The sequence below is a fragment of the Piliocolobus tephrosceles genome, chromosome 2 (assembly GCF_002776525.5).
Source record: "Piliocolobus tephrosceles isolate RC106 chromosome 2, ASM277652v3, whole genome shotgun sequence".
In the NCBI taxonomy this organism is placed as follows: domain Eukaryota; kingdom Metazoa; phylum Chordata; class Mammalia; order Primates; family Cercopithecidae; genus Piliocolobus; species Piliocolobus tephrosceles.
The window spans coordinates 140,553,476-140,570,736 of record NC_045435.1 but is presented as its reverse complement, the minus strand read 5'-3'; the positions used below and the strand labels follow the sequence as shown (position 1 = coordinate 140,570,736).

Genomic DNA, 17,261 nt, shown 5'->3' with positions numbered 1-17,261 from the left:
CATTTTGAGATCAGCCTAGGCAACACAGTAAGACACCATCTCAAATATATATACATATATACACATACTTCTTTTCCTCCCACCATATGGTATATACAATGCTAAGGGCTTGAGCCTTCCAGCCATCACCCCTTCTGTTGTTGTTGTTAGACGGAGTTTCATTCTTTTGCCCAGGCTGGAGTGCAATGGTGCAACCTCAGCTCACTGCAACCTCTACCCCCCAGGTTCAAGCGTTTCTCCTGCCTCATCCTCCTGAGTAGCTGGGATTATAGGCACCTGCCACCATGCCTGGCTAACTTTTGTATTTTTAGTAGAGACGGGGTTTCACCATGTTGGCCAGGCTGGTCTCAAACTCCTGATCTCAGGTGATCCACCCATCTCGGCCTCCCAAAATGTTAGGATTACAGGTGTGAGCCACTGCACCTGGCTGCCTATTTCTTATTATTACTAGCTAACGACGTGTGACCCTTTATAGCACCTTCTCATTTCAACAGGCTGAGCAAAGTGAGCCCAATCAGCCAGAACAAAATGTCGTGGGTTCCTCCCTGCTCTGTGAATATCACGCCTCACACTCACACGTAACCCCATCTGTCCCTGTCTGGGGCAGACGGCATATCATAGGAAAGCCACATACCCTTTTAATTCTTGCTCAGAGCAGGCACAAAACGAGAAGGCAAGACCAGCCACCACAAAAGGAATCTTACCTGAGCTAGCTTTTCAATCCCACCCAAGCTATGGAGTATTTCCTAATAAAATAAGAGCAACAAAACACATGTAAATGATGAGGGTAGAGGGAGGAGTATATTTTACTTGCAATTTATTTACTAAGTTGTCATATTTAAAATTATTTTGTGAAGGTCTACATTCTAATATAAATATGGAAAACGTATGGTATGTCATTCATACTACCTTTAAAATAAACTATTAATAAATAGGAAAGTTGGGTTGAGATGAAGAGAATGAATCTGTGCTCAGAACCGCAGCCTGTCCCCTCATTCTTCTTACGTCCTCCTGTGTCATCATAAAATGTTCGAGTTGAGAAGAGCCATTAGACACCATTTCATTCAATATTCTCATGTTACAGATGAGGTAAACCAAGACACGAAAGAAAACCATTTTGCATAACGGACGAACCTGGATGAGAACAGCATCACCAAACTCCAAGAACCCTCCGCTAGGTCTCTGCCTAGTGTGGTCCATGAACCAGCAGCACCCGCATCACCTGGGAGCTGAACAGAAATGCAGAATCCTGCACCCACCCCAGACCTGCTCGCACTCAGTTTCAACAAGATCTCCAGGTCATACACACGTACAGTACAGTTTGAGAAGCACTGCTCTAGGAAAGAAAGAGCTTCTCAAAATTATTAGATGAATGACCTTATTAGACCCATGCTCTAAATAAATGTAGAGATAATTTTTGACAATGTCTCCTGATACAGGACTTTCAATTGTGAAATGGACCAGCCTGGAGATCTACTAATAGTAAGTGCTCTCAGGTTAGCCACATTGTCATTTATCTATAGACAAATCTTCTCAGGTGGCTTTAACCTGCTTACTTACATCTGTATTGACATCTCTCTTCTTACATAACATGCACACAAGGAAGTTCTTTGAAACATAAACAAGAGCCATAATTTCAATTCTGGGAAGTGCACAGGGACGAGTACATGAGCGTGGGACAGAACAGTCTACTTCTGCCATGAAGCCAGCGAGTGGGCAGACTGGGAAAAGGCACAGGGGCCTTTTTCTCTCAAGGCCTCCTGGGTCAAGGTTTTCATAGTCTGTGTAAAGTGAACTTGGAAATACTAAACATACTTACATCTAAATTAGATTTTAAAAGAACATTTAGAACTTAAATAAAAATAGTTCTGTGACTACCTATTAATTTGAAGCCTCATCAATGCTATTCACTCTAGAAGAGCTGTAATTAAAGAGCATGAGAATATTGTTCATATGATCTCTATGTGTGGTAGCAGGTTTCATACACATAAAAATTAAAATAACATTTAAAACCAGTTATATTTATTCAACAAATTTTTTTTTTCATTCCACCTATGTAAAATCCCTGAGTCAGGCTCTGAAGGAGACACACAAATATGTAGATGGCAGGGGTGCCCTTTGCTGAGCTGTAAGCAAGCATAAGGTGGGTATACAAACAACTGGAACTTAAGACAGAATGAGATAAGTGTTAAAAGTAAATTACACATGCAGTGTTATAAGGGGTCAGAATAGAGGCACCTCACTCCTGCTGAGAGGACTAAGAGACACCTCATGTGGGTGGTGGTCTCTAAATGGGGACTGGAAGGATGGATGGATTTGCTGAGTAAAGATCGGGAACAGGTGAAAATAAAGGAGATTCCAGCAAAGAGAACAGGAGGCTCAAAGGTGAACAGAAATTGTGCAGACAAAACATCGAGACATGCTGTAACTCTGAGAGAAGCAGTTCCATAACTCCATGGAGGGCATTACTGGAAAAAAATGTTAGAAAATTAGGGTGGATTCCCACTGTGGGAGGACTTAGATGTGTGCCTGAATTTGAATGTTTTCAGGCAGACCATGATACCTGTGAAAATGTGTGAGCAAGGGACTGGCCAGAGTTAACTGTGGGGATTTCCTTCCTTCTAGTCATAAAATGAACTAGAGATGGGGAGGCTATAAACTGGGGGCTCAGTTGGGGTCAGTGACAACAGGAATAAGAATGGAGAGAAAAGTGTAGTATTTGAAGCGATGTGATCAACTGAACATGAAGAAAGATTGGAAGAAAAGAAGCAAAGTTGAAGACATCAGTCTACTTCAGTGGGAGTGGCTGGGAACAATGTCATAAATAACTAACATAGGGAAAGAGAAAGGAATAGACTGGGATACAGGAGAGCACTCTATTTTAGACATGCTGCAGTGCTGATAGGAGGCCCAGGTGAAAAAAAAATACAACAGGCCACAGAAAGTGAAGTGAGGGCACAAGATCAAAATCTGGGAGTCGTTCACATGAAGGAGATTCATGTGAAGCTTGGGAGTGGGAAGACACCAAGGAAGAATATGATGTTTAAATGGTCATGGTAATTTTTAATTGTTTTAAATGTTTGTTTAAAGGTATTTTTAAATGTTTGCCATGATAAGAAATTTATTCAATAATTTTGATGATATGGGACTAAGTCAATGTTTCCCAAACCATGTGCTGGAGACAGTCATTTTATTTTGTGCAGTGGATAGAATTAGGCATGCTGCCAAAAAAAAAAAGAAAGAAAGAAACAAGAAAAAAAAGAAGAAGAAAAAGATTTTTAAAAAAGCAAGAAGAAGAGAGTTTTATGGTTCAAACAGTTTGGGAAATAATTAGGCAAAACAGATTTAACAAATTCTCTATCTCAGGACTCTTTGGAACTGCTGTGCACTCTAAGTCTCTAAAAGAAGAACTAGCGTGCAGCTTTTTCTAAACATCCCTAACCAAAGCACGCTTCATTTCCCAGGACATGTATTACTCCTGTGGAATAAAGTTTGAGAAGTGCTGCTATAAAGTAGAGGAATGAGAAAGACGCTTACTCCCTCTTAGAGAATTTTGTCATTATGTTATGTACTCAAGAATTTAACCTTCATTTATGAAGTGAACACTTTCCCTCCATGCTCCTATGGAAAGTGGAGCAAGGCCAGGAGATTGCTCACAGACCCTGGTCTTCTTTGCATTTCCTTTCCTTATATCAACAGGACTGTACCGACCCAAGAGTGTAAACTAAAGAAAACCATGACTACAAGGTATGTATACACATGGGCTTAACAGTTCTAGTTACTGACTTGAAAAGCAAATATGACTGCAAGCTTAGATTACAGCAACGTTCCCTGTGTGCCTTTTTAGCCCTCCGCATCTTTCCCCTGTCACAGGCCAGAGGGTCATAAAACTGGTTTGTATATTTCTCAGTCTACTGACCTGGAGAAAGTCTCCTGGTTATTCTGAACTTCAGTTCAATCTGTAAACTGTGAACAATGTCCTTGTTAAGCTTACCTCCTGAATTGTTCCTTTTTAAAAAAACAAAAATAGAGCCAATAATATAATACTGGTAGAAAGGATGTTTTTAAAAATGGAGCACATTATGCCAATATATTTTTATTACAGCCAAAACTGTCATTTCCGTTTAGGTGCTCTCATCCTAAGCCTATGTGGCAACTAAATCAATGAATGCTGAACACACTGCATAACCTTAAACACTGAATTACTGACATGACCATTTACTCCTCTGTTCAAAAATCATTAGTGGCTCCATAAAGTTTATTCTTTGGTTATGATTTTAACGCCCCTCCATGGACTGGCCTTTAATTATCTTTCTAGGTTTGGAACCATAAACATTCTTCTAAAAGGCTTGGTATACTCGATTTGTAGGAGGATGAGAAAAAAGAAAATATAAGAGATACTTCTAAAGTTTTCTATGCTGAGTCTGACAAAATATGGTGCCATTAAAAGAATGAGGAATTGATTCCAAAAGTTCAAGGATGAGGGGAAGAATTAAAGAGCTCCATTATAAAGTTATTGAGTATAATATGCTATAATCGTTGTTTTCAAAGTTTTGGTCTCAAACCCCTTTACGGTCTTAAAAATTACTGAGAACCTCAAAGAGCTTTGGTTTATATGGGTTAGAATGTATCTGTTTATATTTATTGCATTAGAAATTAAAAGTGAGAAATTTTTAAAATACAAGAATACACAAGTACACATGTTCCATCAGCTCCCAGGGCCATGATGTCACGAGATGTTGTGTAGCTTAGGGAAAATTCCACTGCACACATGTAAGACAGAGAGTGAAAAGACAAATAACATCATTTGGAATAATTTAGCATCATGTTGAAGATAGATTCCATCTTGTGGAACCCCTGAAAGGGTTTCAGAGACCTGTAAACAGTACACGGGCCACATTTTGAGAACCACTGTGCTACTGTGTCATCGAGGTGGTTGTCTAACATGTCTCTGGAAACTTGGGACTTAAAGGGGGAAGTTTGAGGCTGAAGATATGAACTTGTGAACAAACAACAACAACAAAAAGATAGTTGAAGCCAAGAGCTTGGAAGATATGGGAGAAGACAACAAAGAAAAAAAACTTTGGGGAAGGTTATTTAGGAAGACAAGGTGAAGAAGAGGAATGTGTAAATAATACTCAAAAAATGCTGAATAAAAGCTAGAGGTTCTCAGGATCAGTACAGGCAAAGAGAAAACGTGGTAAAGTGTACCTGCTGCTATAAACAGGTTGGGGAATGTAAGGGCTGAGAGAAGACTACTCAATCCAACTATTTTTTCTTACTGTTTCTAACATAATTGCAGTTCAGGATCTTTTAAGGTTTTCTCTTTATCTTTGATAAGTGATGTACTATAGCTTCACGATAATGAATCCAGGTGAATGCTTATCTTTATCCTGCTTGGGACTCCAGCTGCAACTGAAATCTCAATACGTGTCTTCCTTTAATTCTGAAAAACTCTAAACAATTTTATCTTCAAAATGGCTTCTCTGTCATTCCTTCCAGCCTTTCCTGGTTGGAACATTCACTAAACATATAATGGAAACTCTGTACTAGCAGGAAAGATCCAGTCTACAAGCTACCAGTTTGCAACCTCTAAGTCAACGAATGAGGACTGCAGCATGGCCCAGTGTGGTCTATTTAAATGGCTTCCAGAGAGAACCTTGTACATAGAATTCAATGTGCAAGTTATGCAATACATCAGTCCTGGTGGAAAGGAACTGGATTCAGGAGACATAGCCTGACCTTTCAAGAAATATAGTATGAAAGTAGGAGAAGGACTTGAAGGAATAGCTGGGTCAAGAGAAGGACATTTTTATGGTAAGGAAAAATAGAGCGAGAGCAGGTAGAGGAGTAAGCCTTGGCCAGGAGGAGGAATATTACTTCTGAAATATGAGGGAAGTAGAGTTGCAGGATAACCCAAATATTTCAAACAACAAAGAGAAAATAAGATAGCTCCCAATGGGATGGCCTTGGGCTTCCCTGTAAAACAGAGGATGATATAATTTGATCAGAATAATGGGGCAGGAGAGGGTTTGGGTGAGAAAAGTGAAGATGGTTTGGAAGAGCCGCTATGGACCCTGCAGTACTGACCAAACAAGAGAGGAAAGGAACAGATACCCATGAAAAAGGCATGCCGACAGTCACTGGCGTAAGTCACAAGTCATAGTAAACCCCAGCATAGCTTTGTGACTTCAGCCAACAATTCTTGGCACCTCAAGATGTTGAACAACTGCCTGAGCACATGGTCTTCTGTATGGAAAGAGTGCCAGGGAGGACAGACTCGGAGATAATTCCCTTCTATGGAAAGGCTGGCCGGCAGGACAATATTCGTTTAATATGTGTCTTGGTCACAAAATCTCATAAACAAAGTCGTCTCTGATTTTCGTCCTTCAGAGGGCAGTACAATCAACCCTGTTCAATCTAACCAGAATGAGACTAAGAAAGGCAGAACTTTAGACGGGAGATTAGCAGAGTAAGACACTCTTATCAACAGTTTTTCTGAACAAACAGAACATCTCTAGCACAAATATTTGCTAGTTCAAGTCAGATTAACCGGACCTTCCTCCTGGAAAACTTTATTAATATTATACATAGAATGTTTTCATCTAAACTGAGACACATTGGGGAATAAAAGAGGGTGCTATGAATAATTAAGTGGGAACAGTGAGCACATAAGACTGATCCAGGCAAAAGGAAATGTATGACCCATACTCATTTATACATGACCCAAACAGAATTGCAAAAAGCAGCTCAGAAATGCATGGAACACACAGTTCTGTATGGTTGGTCACAGGAAAATAAGGATGCTTACCTACCCAGAAAACTGTGAGCAACAAGGACAGAAAGCCATTTCAAGGATGCCCTGGCTCACATATCCAATGGGCTGTGGTTAACTAAATTACAATAGCACAAGGCCAGTTTAGAACACAGTATGAGGAAGAGGACTACTCTTCTAATGGAAAGATGTGTAGTGCCCCTGAATCCCAGAAGAGTCCAATCAGAGTAGGCTCTGTGGCTGGTTGGTACCAAAGTATTTTCTCAAATGCCAAGTATGGAAAAGATGGTTACTTCTGAAATATGAGGAAAGTAGAGTTGCAGGATAACCCAAATATTTCAAACAACAACGAGAAAATAAGATAGCTCCCACTGGGATGGCCTTGGGCTTCCCTGTAAAACAGAGGATGGTTACTTTTCCAAACTTGGCACTTAAAGGAAACATATGCTGACTCAAATAATAATTCATCAATAACATCGAGTTCAAAATTAAAGGTGTGAGTTTCCTAGTAGCTTATGAGGACAGGGCATAAAAGGAGATACTTTTTTGGTTAAAAAAAAAAAAAGTGTTAAGTAAGCTTTTCTTTAGAGCCTCACAGCTAAAGCACTATGTCTTTGCTACTCAAAGTATGGGCCATGAACTAGTAGCAACAGCATCCCTGGGAAACTTATTAGAAATGAAGAATCTTGTTTATACCTACTGAATCAGATTCTGCATGTACAAGATGTCCAGGTGATTCCCATGCACATTAAAGTTTGAGAGGCACTAAAATCAGAGGCCAGGCATGGTGGTTCATGTGTGAACCACCACGCCCAACCAGGAAAAGATTCTTGACCTCAGTGCCCTCCTCTGGGGAAAGTGGGAGGCTCCTTGCTCACCTTTAACTCAAATTTGACTCTAGAGGTTGGGAAGGGATTGACCCTGGAGCAGCTAATAAAGCTCCACTGGCTGCTTCTCAGCCACACGAGCAGGCCACCACTCATCACTGCTGACTTAGACCTAGGGAACTGCTTGGCCTTGAACATGTTTGAAGCTGTGGCCAAGCATATACCTCCTTGAACGGTAAATGTTTTAAAATGCCAGGTAGCAAAGAAAACATAGACCAAAAAGTTCAATCCACTTAACCCCATAAGTAATACAACAGAAATATACAAATTTTTTGTCCCCATTAAAGCGCTCCGCTCAAATCTTTTTAAATAGTAGATGAGACATTCCCCATATATGGAAGCTATTGAGTTGTGAGAGAGAAAACAAAAAGTAAACATGGACTACTTCAAAGAAAAGCCCACCAGTCTTTTAGTACGACTTTATAACAAGTAAAAATATATATATTTTTTTCCAACCAACCTGATAACATGGATCCCTCATTAGTAGCCTTAGACAGATTAACACTCTCAGAAAATGAATAGATGGGGCTCGATTAACCCACTCTCTGAAATAAGAAAACAAGAGAACATGTTCACGTTTAAAACCCCAGTGTGACAATTCATAAAAATACAAGGCTATGAAGGAGTATAAAGAACACACAAAGCACTTAGTTTATTTGCAGTGGGGACTGTTATTTGGGACTTGAACACTTCACTCATTTTAATTCAAAACACATTCAAACCATCTTTATCAGTGTGGAGGAGAGGCCCCCCAAACTTATTTGGTTTATGCCACCACCCTTACTCACTCAGTAATATTCATAGTACCCTAAGATCAAAAGAAAGAGCAAAATGTTCCAAAATTTAGGTAGGCCCAACTTGGTAAGAATTTATGCCATAACAAATTGGTATCCATTTGAAAAAAATAATACATTACATCAAAAGATTATTTTCATAGCCACACTTATTTATTAATGTAAGTGTGTGCATTAGTGGACACAAAACAACCTCTCAAGTCTGGGAATCAGTTTGGACTTCACCATCCTTGTTTTCTCTTCCCCTTGACTTTAATAGAGTACTTGTTTTTTATCATAGCAACCACTGAAAACTCAGCTTCTGAAATATATGCCATCAGCTAAAGGAAGGCAGGATGACCTAACATTGAAATCACAAACTGCCTTCAGTTGTTCATGCTGTATCTGATGGATGTTGAGGAGCACTGAGGGTGTTTTGGGTTTTGTTTTTTGGAAAATTGAAAATAGCTCACAGTGCCCCCTGGGAGTTCTCTGTAGCCCTGGGGCACTTCGATGCTCAGTTTGGGAAACACAGGGATCAAGTTTTTTTAAATTAGTTTCCCCAGAAGCAGACCCTGAGATGAAGATTAGTGTGTGCAAATTCATGATTGAAAACACGCTCTCAGGAGAGACCAGTAAGAGAGTGGGAGAAGCAGGAAAGGGAAGAGGAGAAATCCAAGCAAGGGTATGACATCAGGCAAAATCTCCTCTTAACCCAATCAGTGGGGCTCTGGAATGTAAGTTACCACTCAGAGTTGTCCTATACTGAGGCAAGGGCACTGGGCTTTTCTATACTACTGAAGCTGTTGCCATTGGCTAAGAGCTGCAGGAGGGACTGAGGGAACATTCCCAGACACTCCCACTGGCTCTCTGTGCCTGCAGGCAAGGCAGACTCAAGGAACCTGAGGGTGGTTGGTGCAAGTGTTGTTGGACAGGAAGGTGCCAAAACCAAAAGGGTGAGAACAGGAGGATTCTGGGCAAAGCACCAATATTACCCTACACTTTTATAGTGAGATTCAGCGGAACTCTTTGAAATTGAAGTCACAGTCACTGGATAAGTCATATTATGGCAGAAACTGAAGGTGTATTTGCCACAGGTCTGTTCAGAGGGGGAAAAAAAAACACCTGGATTTTTGCTTCAAATATTGAATACAGCCAATATCCAAAATACCATCATCAGATTTCTAAAGAACTATTTAACTTAAAAGTATCACTTCAAAATCATCAAACACTACAAGTATTCACTCAACTGCATTTTGAGAGGCTTTCAAAAAGTATGTTTCTTTAGCAAAGAATGATTTAGTTGCAACCTTCAAAGGTCTTTAAAATAAGGACAATTGCAATTTTGCAATGTTTTTGAAAGAAGTCAGACACTAATCAAATTCAGAGGTGGTCACAAGGCCTTGCACCCAGCAGCTACTCAAATACACATGGATGACCAGTTCTCTCATTTAAACCAGTGTGGTAAAGGTAAGCACATATTGGTCTCATTTTAGGCACCTCTCACTTAGATTTAAACCTAAGGGAGCACATCAGTCAAGACAGAATCCCTCCACTGACATGCCTCTACGAGCTCAGAAGCTGAGGTTAGCTTGGAAGGAGGAAGTCGGGGTAGGGACAGTCTATGCTTTTTGGTGACACCCACAACCCTGCAGGACCACTGTGAACAATTTCTGTTCTGTTGCTCAGCTGTCCCACATCCAGTTATAGCTAGTAGTAAATGCAGTCAAACGTTAAAGCTTTTCAGTCAGCTCCCAATGTTGCTTCATAGGTCATAGAATGTGTACAACGCAAGGTGCATTTCACATCAGTTGTTGAGGATACTTGTACAAAAGTTGGAGCAACAGAGCCCAGACTGAAACTAGAACCCATGGCTTCCTGAATCTCAGTTTGATAGTTAGCATGTCTGAAAATGACTTCATGAACTACCCCTCAAGCCTGATCCTTCCAGTCATCTAGCTGACCAGACAGAAACCTTTGGTGTTTTTCTTGCCTCCTCTATTTCCCTCACATTCTTTGCCAATTCCTCCACAAATCCTGTCTGCTCTACCTTTAAAATATCTGTCTCCCCAACCTATCCACTTCTCACTATCTCCTCCACCACCACCCGGGCTCAGGCCACCATCATCTTTTGCTTGAGCCATTGCAAAAGCCTCCTATCTGACATCTTTGCTTCCAGCTTTGCCCCTTCCTTTACTCTCTCACATCTGCTAAGATGATTCTTTACAAACACAAGTCCATTCATGTCATACCTCAGCCCAAATCCTCCAATAGACCCCATCTCATTCAGAATAAAAACCAAAGTCCATACCATGACTCACAGGCCCTCCGGGGCCTGGCCTCCCCATTACATCTCTGGCCTCATGTCTTTCCATTGCCCCTTGTTCACTCCCTCCCAGTCATGCTGACCTTCTCATTACATGGCTGGGCCAAGGTCCAGTGCCTAAGGTGCTTCCCATGAAAGCCTTCTGTGGCTTTTCAACCCTGGTAACTCATAAAGAATTTGAAAGATGTTCTCCATGATATGAGGCCAGTCACCTGCAGTTGTTCTAACCACAGTGTATGTTGTGTGGAAGCGGCCAACATAGCACAGACTGAACTCCTGAGGTGAGAAAGAGAGGCTGAGTGCTGCCATGCACTGGAACTTGGAAGCAGAAGGTGGTCCCGGCCAGGTGACACTTGCTCACACTGCCCTCTAAGCTAGTTCCATAGCGGTGCTTGGTACACACGTTAACGAAAAGTCTAAAACACAAAGCATCTTCTATTTCATACTCAGCCAAGAAAAAGTGAGGGAGATAATGGAAGCCATTCTAGACTAGAATCCATATAATTTCTCCCACATCTCCTACCTCCACAACTGAGCTGACTGTGTATCCAGCAAGAATAAAGATCTGTCCCCTTGTCAAACAGAGCAATTACTTGAGCTGTGGACCCAAGCCACCCATGGCCTGGCCTGTCCCATAGTGATCCTCTGCCTCTGTGTATGGTTCATCTTTGTCTCCTCTATGATCCTGAGAAATTCAACTCTGCCCCCAAACGTGCACATCTCAAACCTGAGTGAATGACAACCATCTTCCTCAAAGTTAGGATGAACATCTGTAGTTTCTGCCACTAGAGGTGCTACTCCCCACCACACCCCACTCACACTCCACCCCAAGTCACTCACCATTCCTTCCATCTACAAAGACTGACTTCACGGGAAGGAGGTTGATAGTAGGCACTTCCCAAAGCCTTATATTCCTGAGTGCTCATTATAGATTAGAGTCCCCTAATGTTGAGTAAGATGTCCAAAGAATATCACTGGCTAAAAATTACTCTTCCTCCCATCACCAAGACTCCTGGCAGCTGTGCTGCCCACCACAGTTGCCATCAACACCTTGGCCCCTCCTCTGGCCCAAGCACCTTGCCAGTGACCCCTTTTTGCCAAGCGGACAAAGCCCAGTTTCCTCTGAAGATAGAGTAAGGATTCAACCAATCCCGAAATTGCCAGCCAGGCAGAATTATCCAAGGCCACATTAGTAACTGTACTATGGCTTCATCCTGACTTCAGATCAGACATACCGTGCATTGGGAAAAATAAGCCAAATTTGAAATACATTTTGAATTCAAAATCTATAGGGACACTTAATAAAAATATGGTTACTCTGAAGCTCCTAATAGAGAGAGGATAGCTTTAATCTTTATAATTAGGAAGAGGGCACATGACAAGTTTCTCTTTCAGGTGTTGGGTTAGCTAAAGACAGCATGTAGGCTGAATTGGAGGGTAAAGATACTACATCCCAAAGATCTAACAGAAATAATGATCAGGTTGCAACAGCTGCTAGCAACCTAGTGATGCCGAATGCTAATTGCTTTTCATTATCTAAAGGAAAAGCCATGGGGCATTTTAAGAGATGATTCATGCTACAAATATGTGTACACTTGGTATTTTTACTGTTAGCCATATACAGTCATCATGAGGAAATTTCATGACTTTTCCAGTGATTTTTCATATTAATATAAATATAAAAAGGTTGTTTTCTTTCCACCTCCCAGGAAAAAGAAAAGAACAAAAATTCCAGAATAGTTTTTTTTTTAAACTAATAAAGAAGTATACATAAATGAAGAGTTTCAGAAAAATCTCAGAGTTGAAATTTCTGTTCCAACCAAATGGCATTTTTGTTTTGTTTTGTTTTGTAATTTGGGAACTGAAGCCCAAAGCTATTAATATTTCTACGTGGCCTCTGCTGCTGTAAATGTAAATAGAATTCCTGGTGTCTGAGTCCTCTGGCTTCTCCTCTCTTTGCACTGACCTCTGAAAGAGCAGTTGTTCCTTCCTTGGCTCTCAGCCCTTAACCCACTGCAAGGACGGGGCACATGGGATGAAGTGCTGGTGTTCAAGGGGAATTGCATGCTCTGTAAGACTATATATATATACACACACATATATATACACATATATACACATATATAAACATATAAACATATATACGTTTGCCAAGAGTTGAGGGACTAGGAAACACACAGCTTAGTGCAACCAGAGAATTACCGTGAATAATAGTGACAGATTGTAAAGACAGGCACCTTTATTTTACTGACTCAGCAATTGTGGCCTGGAGGAGCTGAGCGTCTGGCCCACAGCTACACAATAAGTAATAGAGCCAGGTGCTAGACTCCCACTCCTGTGCTCCTGCCATCCCTCCCCTCCACGTAAGTCTGTACAGGGGATGGCTGAAGAGAAAGTGACTCTGCAGATATGTTTAATATGGGAACAGTAGCGTTCAGCAGAGTGGCATGGAGGCAGCCCTGAAAAATCTGTCTGTCTGCAAAGATAGTATTTCTCTTGAGTCCATGTCTCAATATAGCAGACACACAAGCAAATTCATGAGCGGGCAAATATTTGTCCCCTCTTACGACTGAACTTATGCCACTGTTTTCACAGGACTATTAATACATGGCAGCGTGATCAGCTCTCGCCACCCCCATCCATGTGACCTGCCATTCTGCTGTCACCATCAGGTGCCACCTTCTGCCATCAATATAAAAAGAAGGAAAAGCACTGGAGACACATTATTTGAAAAGAGAAAGAGGAGCCAGGGTTTCAACTTCTTACACAGTAAGAGAAACAAGTATGTGATGTGAGGGTTCCAAGTAAAAACTCAGTCCACGAAGCTGTGCTATTATAATGAAGCAGGGTTAACTGAACCCAGGAACTGATGCAAATGGCAGGGGTGACAACGTTGACCGTCATTTGTAGCACACTCTGTCTCTTTCATGTCACAGCCCTTTTCATGTTGTAGCACTGTTTTCATTAACACACAAGATAAACCAAAACAATCTGCCATCTTTGACTCAATGTTTAAAAATGGAGGAATTCAAGTCTATTTCAAAATAAGTATCACCTCAAATTCATGAGACAGAGTCCTATTTTTTTAGATAGTTGAAAAAGTAAAATTCACATCTATGCAAAACTTAAAACAAAACACAAGAATATATGTGAAGAAATTCATCCTAAATGACTATTTAGAGAATTCTCACTGACTTATTTTGCTATTCTTAATAGGTCTTTGTTCTTTCTCTGTGTCCCCTACTAAACCTAGCATGGAATGTACACCCAATCAGAAACCCATCAAATACAAATGGGATCATGTTGGCCCCTAAAATGAGGACATAAATGTGCATTCTTAGAGGTATTTCTTCTACATAATTAATGAAAATTTCAGAATGTTTTCAAATATTTAACAAATATTCATCAACTGTGATCAGCCAAGTACTGTTATAAACCCAGGAGTACAGGAGAGGACAAACCCATGCACTTGTACTCATGGAGCTTACATTCTGATCACAAAAACAAATAAAACTGCATATCAGGTGGTGGCCAGTGGAGAATAATCAAGGTTAAGGATTTATTGAGTACTGGGCACGCTATTCTAGAACAGTCACAGAACAGTTCTTTGGTAAAATTAGCATCTGAGTTCTTTGAGGGATTGATCCATTTGGATGTCTAGGTCAGAACAGCAGAGTCGTTTAATACATAGTCCCTGAGGCAGGAATACTGTAATCTGCAAAGAATAGCAAGGAAGCCAGTAGGGCTGGAGCAGAGTGAGCAAAGATAGAGCAATAGGGATTGGGGTGAGAGAGACAGCAGAAGTCAAAGTTTTAAGGGCGTTGCAAAATAAGAACAGGGCCTTTGGATTTTTTATTCAGGGAAGTCATTGGAAGGCTCTGGGCAGAGGATTGACATATCTGAGTGAGATTTTGAAAAAATCCTTCTAAATTCAATGTTGAGAACAGAGTATAAAGAGCCAAGCATCCAAAGCAGGGAGGCCTGTTAGCCCACTGCAATGGTCCAAACAAGAGATCATGAGGGTTTGGACTAGCGGATGGGGAAAACTAAAACTGAGGCATTCTCACACATTGAGTGAGAAAAATCAAAAGTACTGTTTTAAACATGCTAACTTTGAGATGCTTAAAGAAGGAAGAGCCCACAAATCAATATGTATAACAAAAGATGAATTTATAGCAAAGGAAAGTGATATGGTTTGGCTGTGTCCCCACCCAAATCTCGTCTTGAATTCCCACATGTTGTCGGAGGGACCTGGTGGGAGGTATTTAATCATGGGGGCATGTCTTTCCTGTGCTGTTCTTGTGATAGTGAATGAGTCTCATGAGATCTGATGATTTTTAAAAATGGGAGTTTCCCCACGCAAGCCCTTTTTGCCTGCTGCCATCCATGTAAGATGTGAATTGCTCCTCCTTGCCTTCGCCATGATTGTGAGGCCTCCTCAGTCACATGGAACGGTAAGTCCATTAAACTTTTTTCCTGTATAACGTACCCAGTCTTGAGTATGTCTTTATTAGCGACATGAAAACAGACTAATACAGAGAGTGTACTTAGAAGGCCTCATTTCTTGGAGCAAAGTGGATAGGAAAATTTAGGAAAGGCCAGGTTTCACAAGGCTGTTTGGGGATTGATTTTTAGCTGTGGAAATGCGGCTCCCAGAATGTGACTATCAGTTACTGCCTGGCTCTTAGAAACTCGTGTACTCATGAGAAACTGTCACTTATTGATTTGGCCAGGTTTAAAACTGGTTCTGGTGGTTATCTGTAGCCAAGGAACAACCAGTTCTTTCCTGGGAAGGTAGGAACATTTTCATTTCATGCCTATTGACAGCCAAGTGAATGAGCTACACAAGAAGCAGTAAGTCTGGTTACCAAAGTGATACTTTTCCCTGGTGCACACCTAAAACAAATTTTAAATGTGCATTGATTAGTAAAGAACAAGGGAATCAGTGAGGCATAAAAGAAAAGAGTACCAGCCACAGCTTTGTCTCAGGACCATGGACCTTACCTACTCATCTCCCACATCTATCAAACGGGGCTTAAGAAAGTTTTCTTCAGAGTCCATTCTACCTCTATAATTTCATGACTTTTTTGGTATATATAGTCATCCCTTGTTATCCTCAGGAGTTCCAGGACCCCCATGGTTACCAAAATCCACAGAACCTACACATATTCTCACATGTACTATAAATCATCTTAGATTACTCATAATACCTAATATGATGTAAGTGCTATGTAAATATTTTTATTATTGTGTTTTTATTGTTTTTCCTGAATATTTTTTTAATCTGCGGTTGGTTGAATCTGAGATGCAGAACCCTTGGATATCAAGGGCTGACTGTGCCTGTGTGTGTGTGTGTGTGTGTGTGTGTGTGTGTGTGTGTGTGTGTGTACATTTACCTAAAATACCCTAGATAATATTGCATGAGAAATAATAATATAAGAGCTAGATGTTTGCTCCAAGTTAGGTGATGGGAAGAAGGGAAATCATTTGCTTGAGGACTACATGAGATGTTAGGTTGTTAAAGCTTATTTGCTTCATGTCTATGTTTAAGGTTGTGAAGCTTCAAGTAAAAGAGAGACAAAAAGACAAATTTCATTCTCAAACAATGATCCAGCTGTTTAAAAAGTTATACTCTGGGTAAAAGCAGAGTATAGTTTTTGTATATGCATAATAATCTATCAGATAAGTGAAGGAAAAAAGCATAAAATTGTTAAAAGATTAGAAGGAAATATAGCAAAAGTTAATATAGCTGTTTCTAAGGGTGGTATAAATAGTAAATTTTCATGTTTTTATAATTTTCTGTGTTTTCCAAAATTTTTAAAGCAATCAAAATAATTTAATGCAAAGAAATTCCAAATGAACAATCTTTGCCTCAATCTTCCCCCAACAAAATCAGTGTCAATGGCTTGAACAGGGGATAAAAGACCTACAAAGAGGTGGGGATAGAGTGCTTCAGGCAGAGGACTAGCACGGTCAGAGGATCAGAGGTAACAAAAAGAATAACTTTCAAAGGAACAGAAATTTCACTCTCACCTCAATGAGTTTAGGAGAGACACTGACGGGATAAAGAAATGAGGCCAAGAAGGAACAAGATCTCAAAGAACTATGTGAACCACTTAAGGAATGGGCCGTTATAACATTTTTTAGTACATAAAGACACAAAACTGGATGGATGCAGCGGCTTACACCTGTAATCCCAGCACTTTGGGAAGCCGAAGCAGGTAGATCACCTGAGGTCAGGAGTTCAAGACCAGTCTGGCCAACATGGCGAAACCCCGTCTCTACTAAAAAATACAAAAAGTAGCCAGTCGTGGTGGCAGGCACCTGTAATCCCAGCTACTCGGGAGGCTGAGGCAGGGAGAATCGCTTAAACTTGGGAGGTGGAGGTTGCAGCAAGCCGAGATCGGGCCACTGCACTCCAGCCTGGGTGACAGAGCAAGACTCTGTCTCCAAAAATAAATAAATAAATAAATAAATAAATAAATAAATAAATAAATAAA

At 40.6% G+C, this 17,261-nt stretch overlaps 1 protein-coding gene across 3 annotated transcripts in view; it reads right to left on the bottom strand.

Moving 5' to 3' along the window:
- Positions 1-17,261, bottom strand: part of NEK10 (NIMA related kinase 10) — a 272,215-nt gene that overhangs the window by 212,720 nt on the left and 42,234 nt on the right. For all 3 annotated transcript variants that reach the window (XM_023207271.2, XM_031935258.1, XM_031935259.1), the window contains 2 exons: positions 8,123-8,207; positions 705-746 (listed from right to left, as the gene is read on the bottom strand). In XM_023207271.2, the coding sequence (XP_023063039.1) occupies positions 705-746; positions 8,123-8,207 (127 nt within the window). The remainder of the gene's footprint in view (positions 1-704; positions 747-8,122; positions 8,208-17,261) is intronic.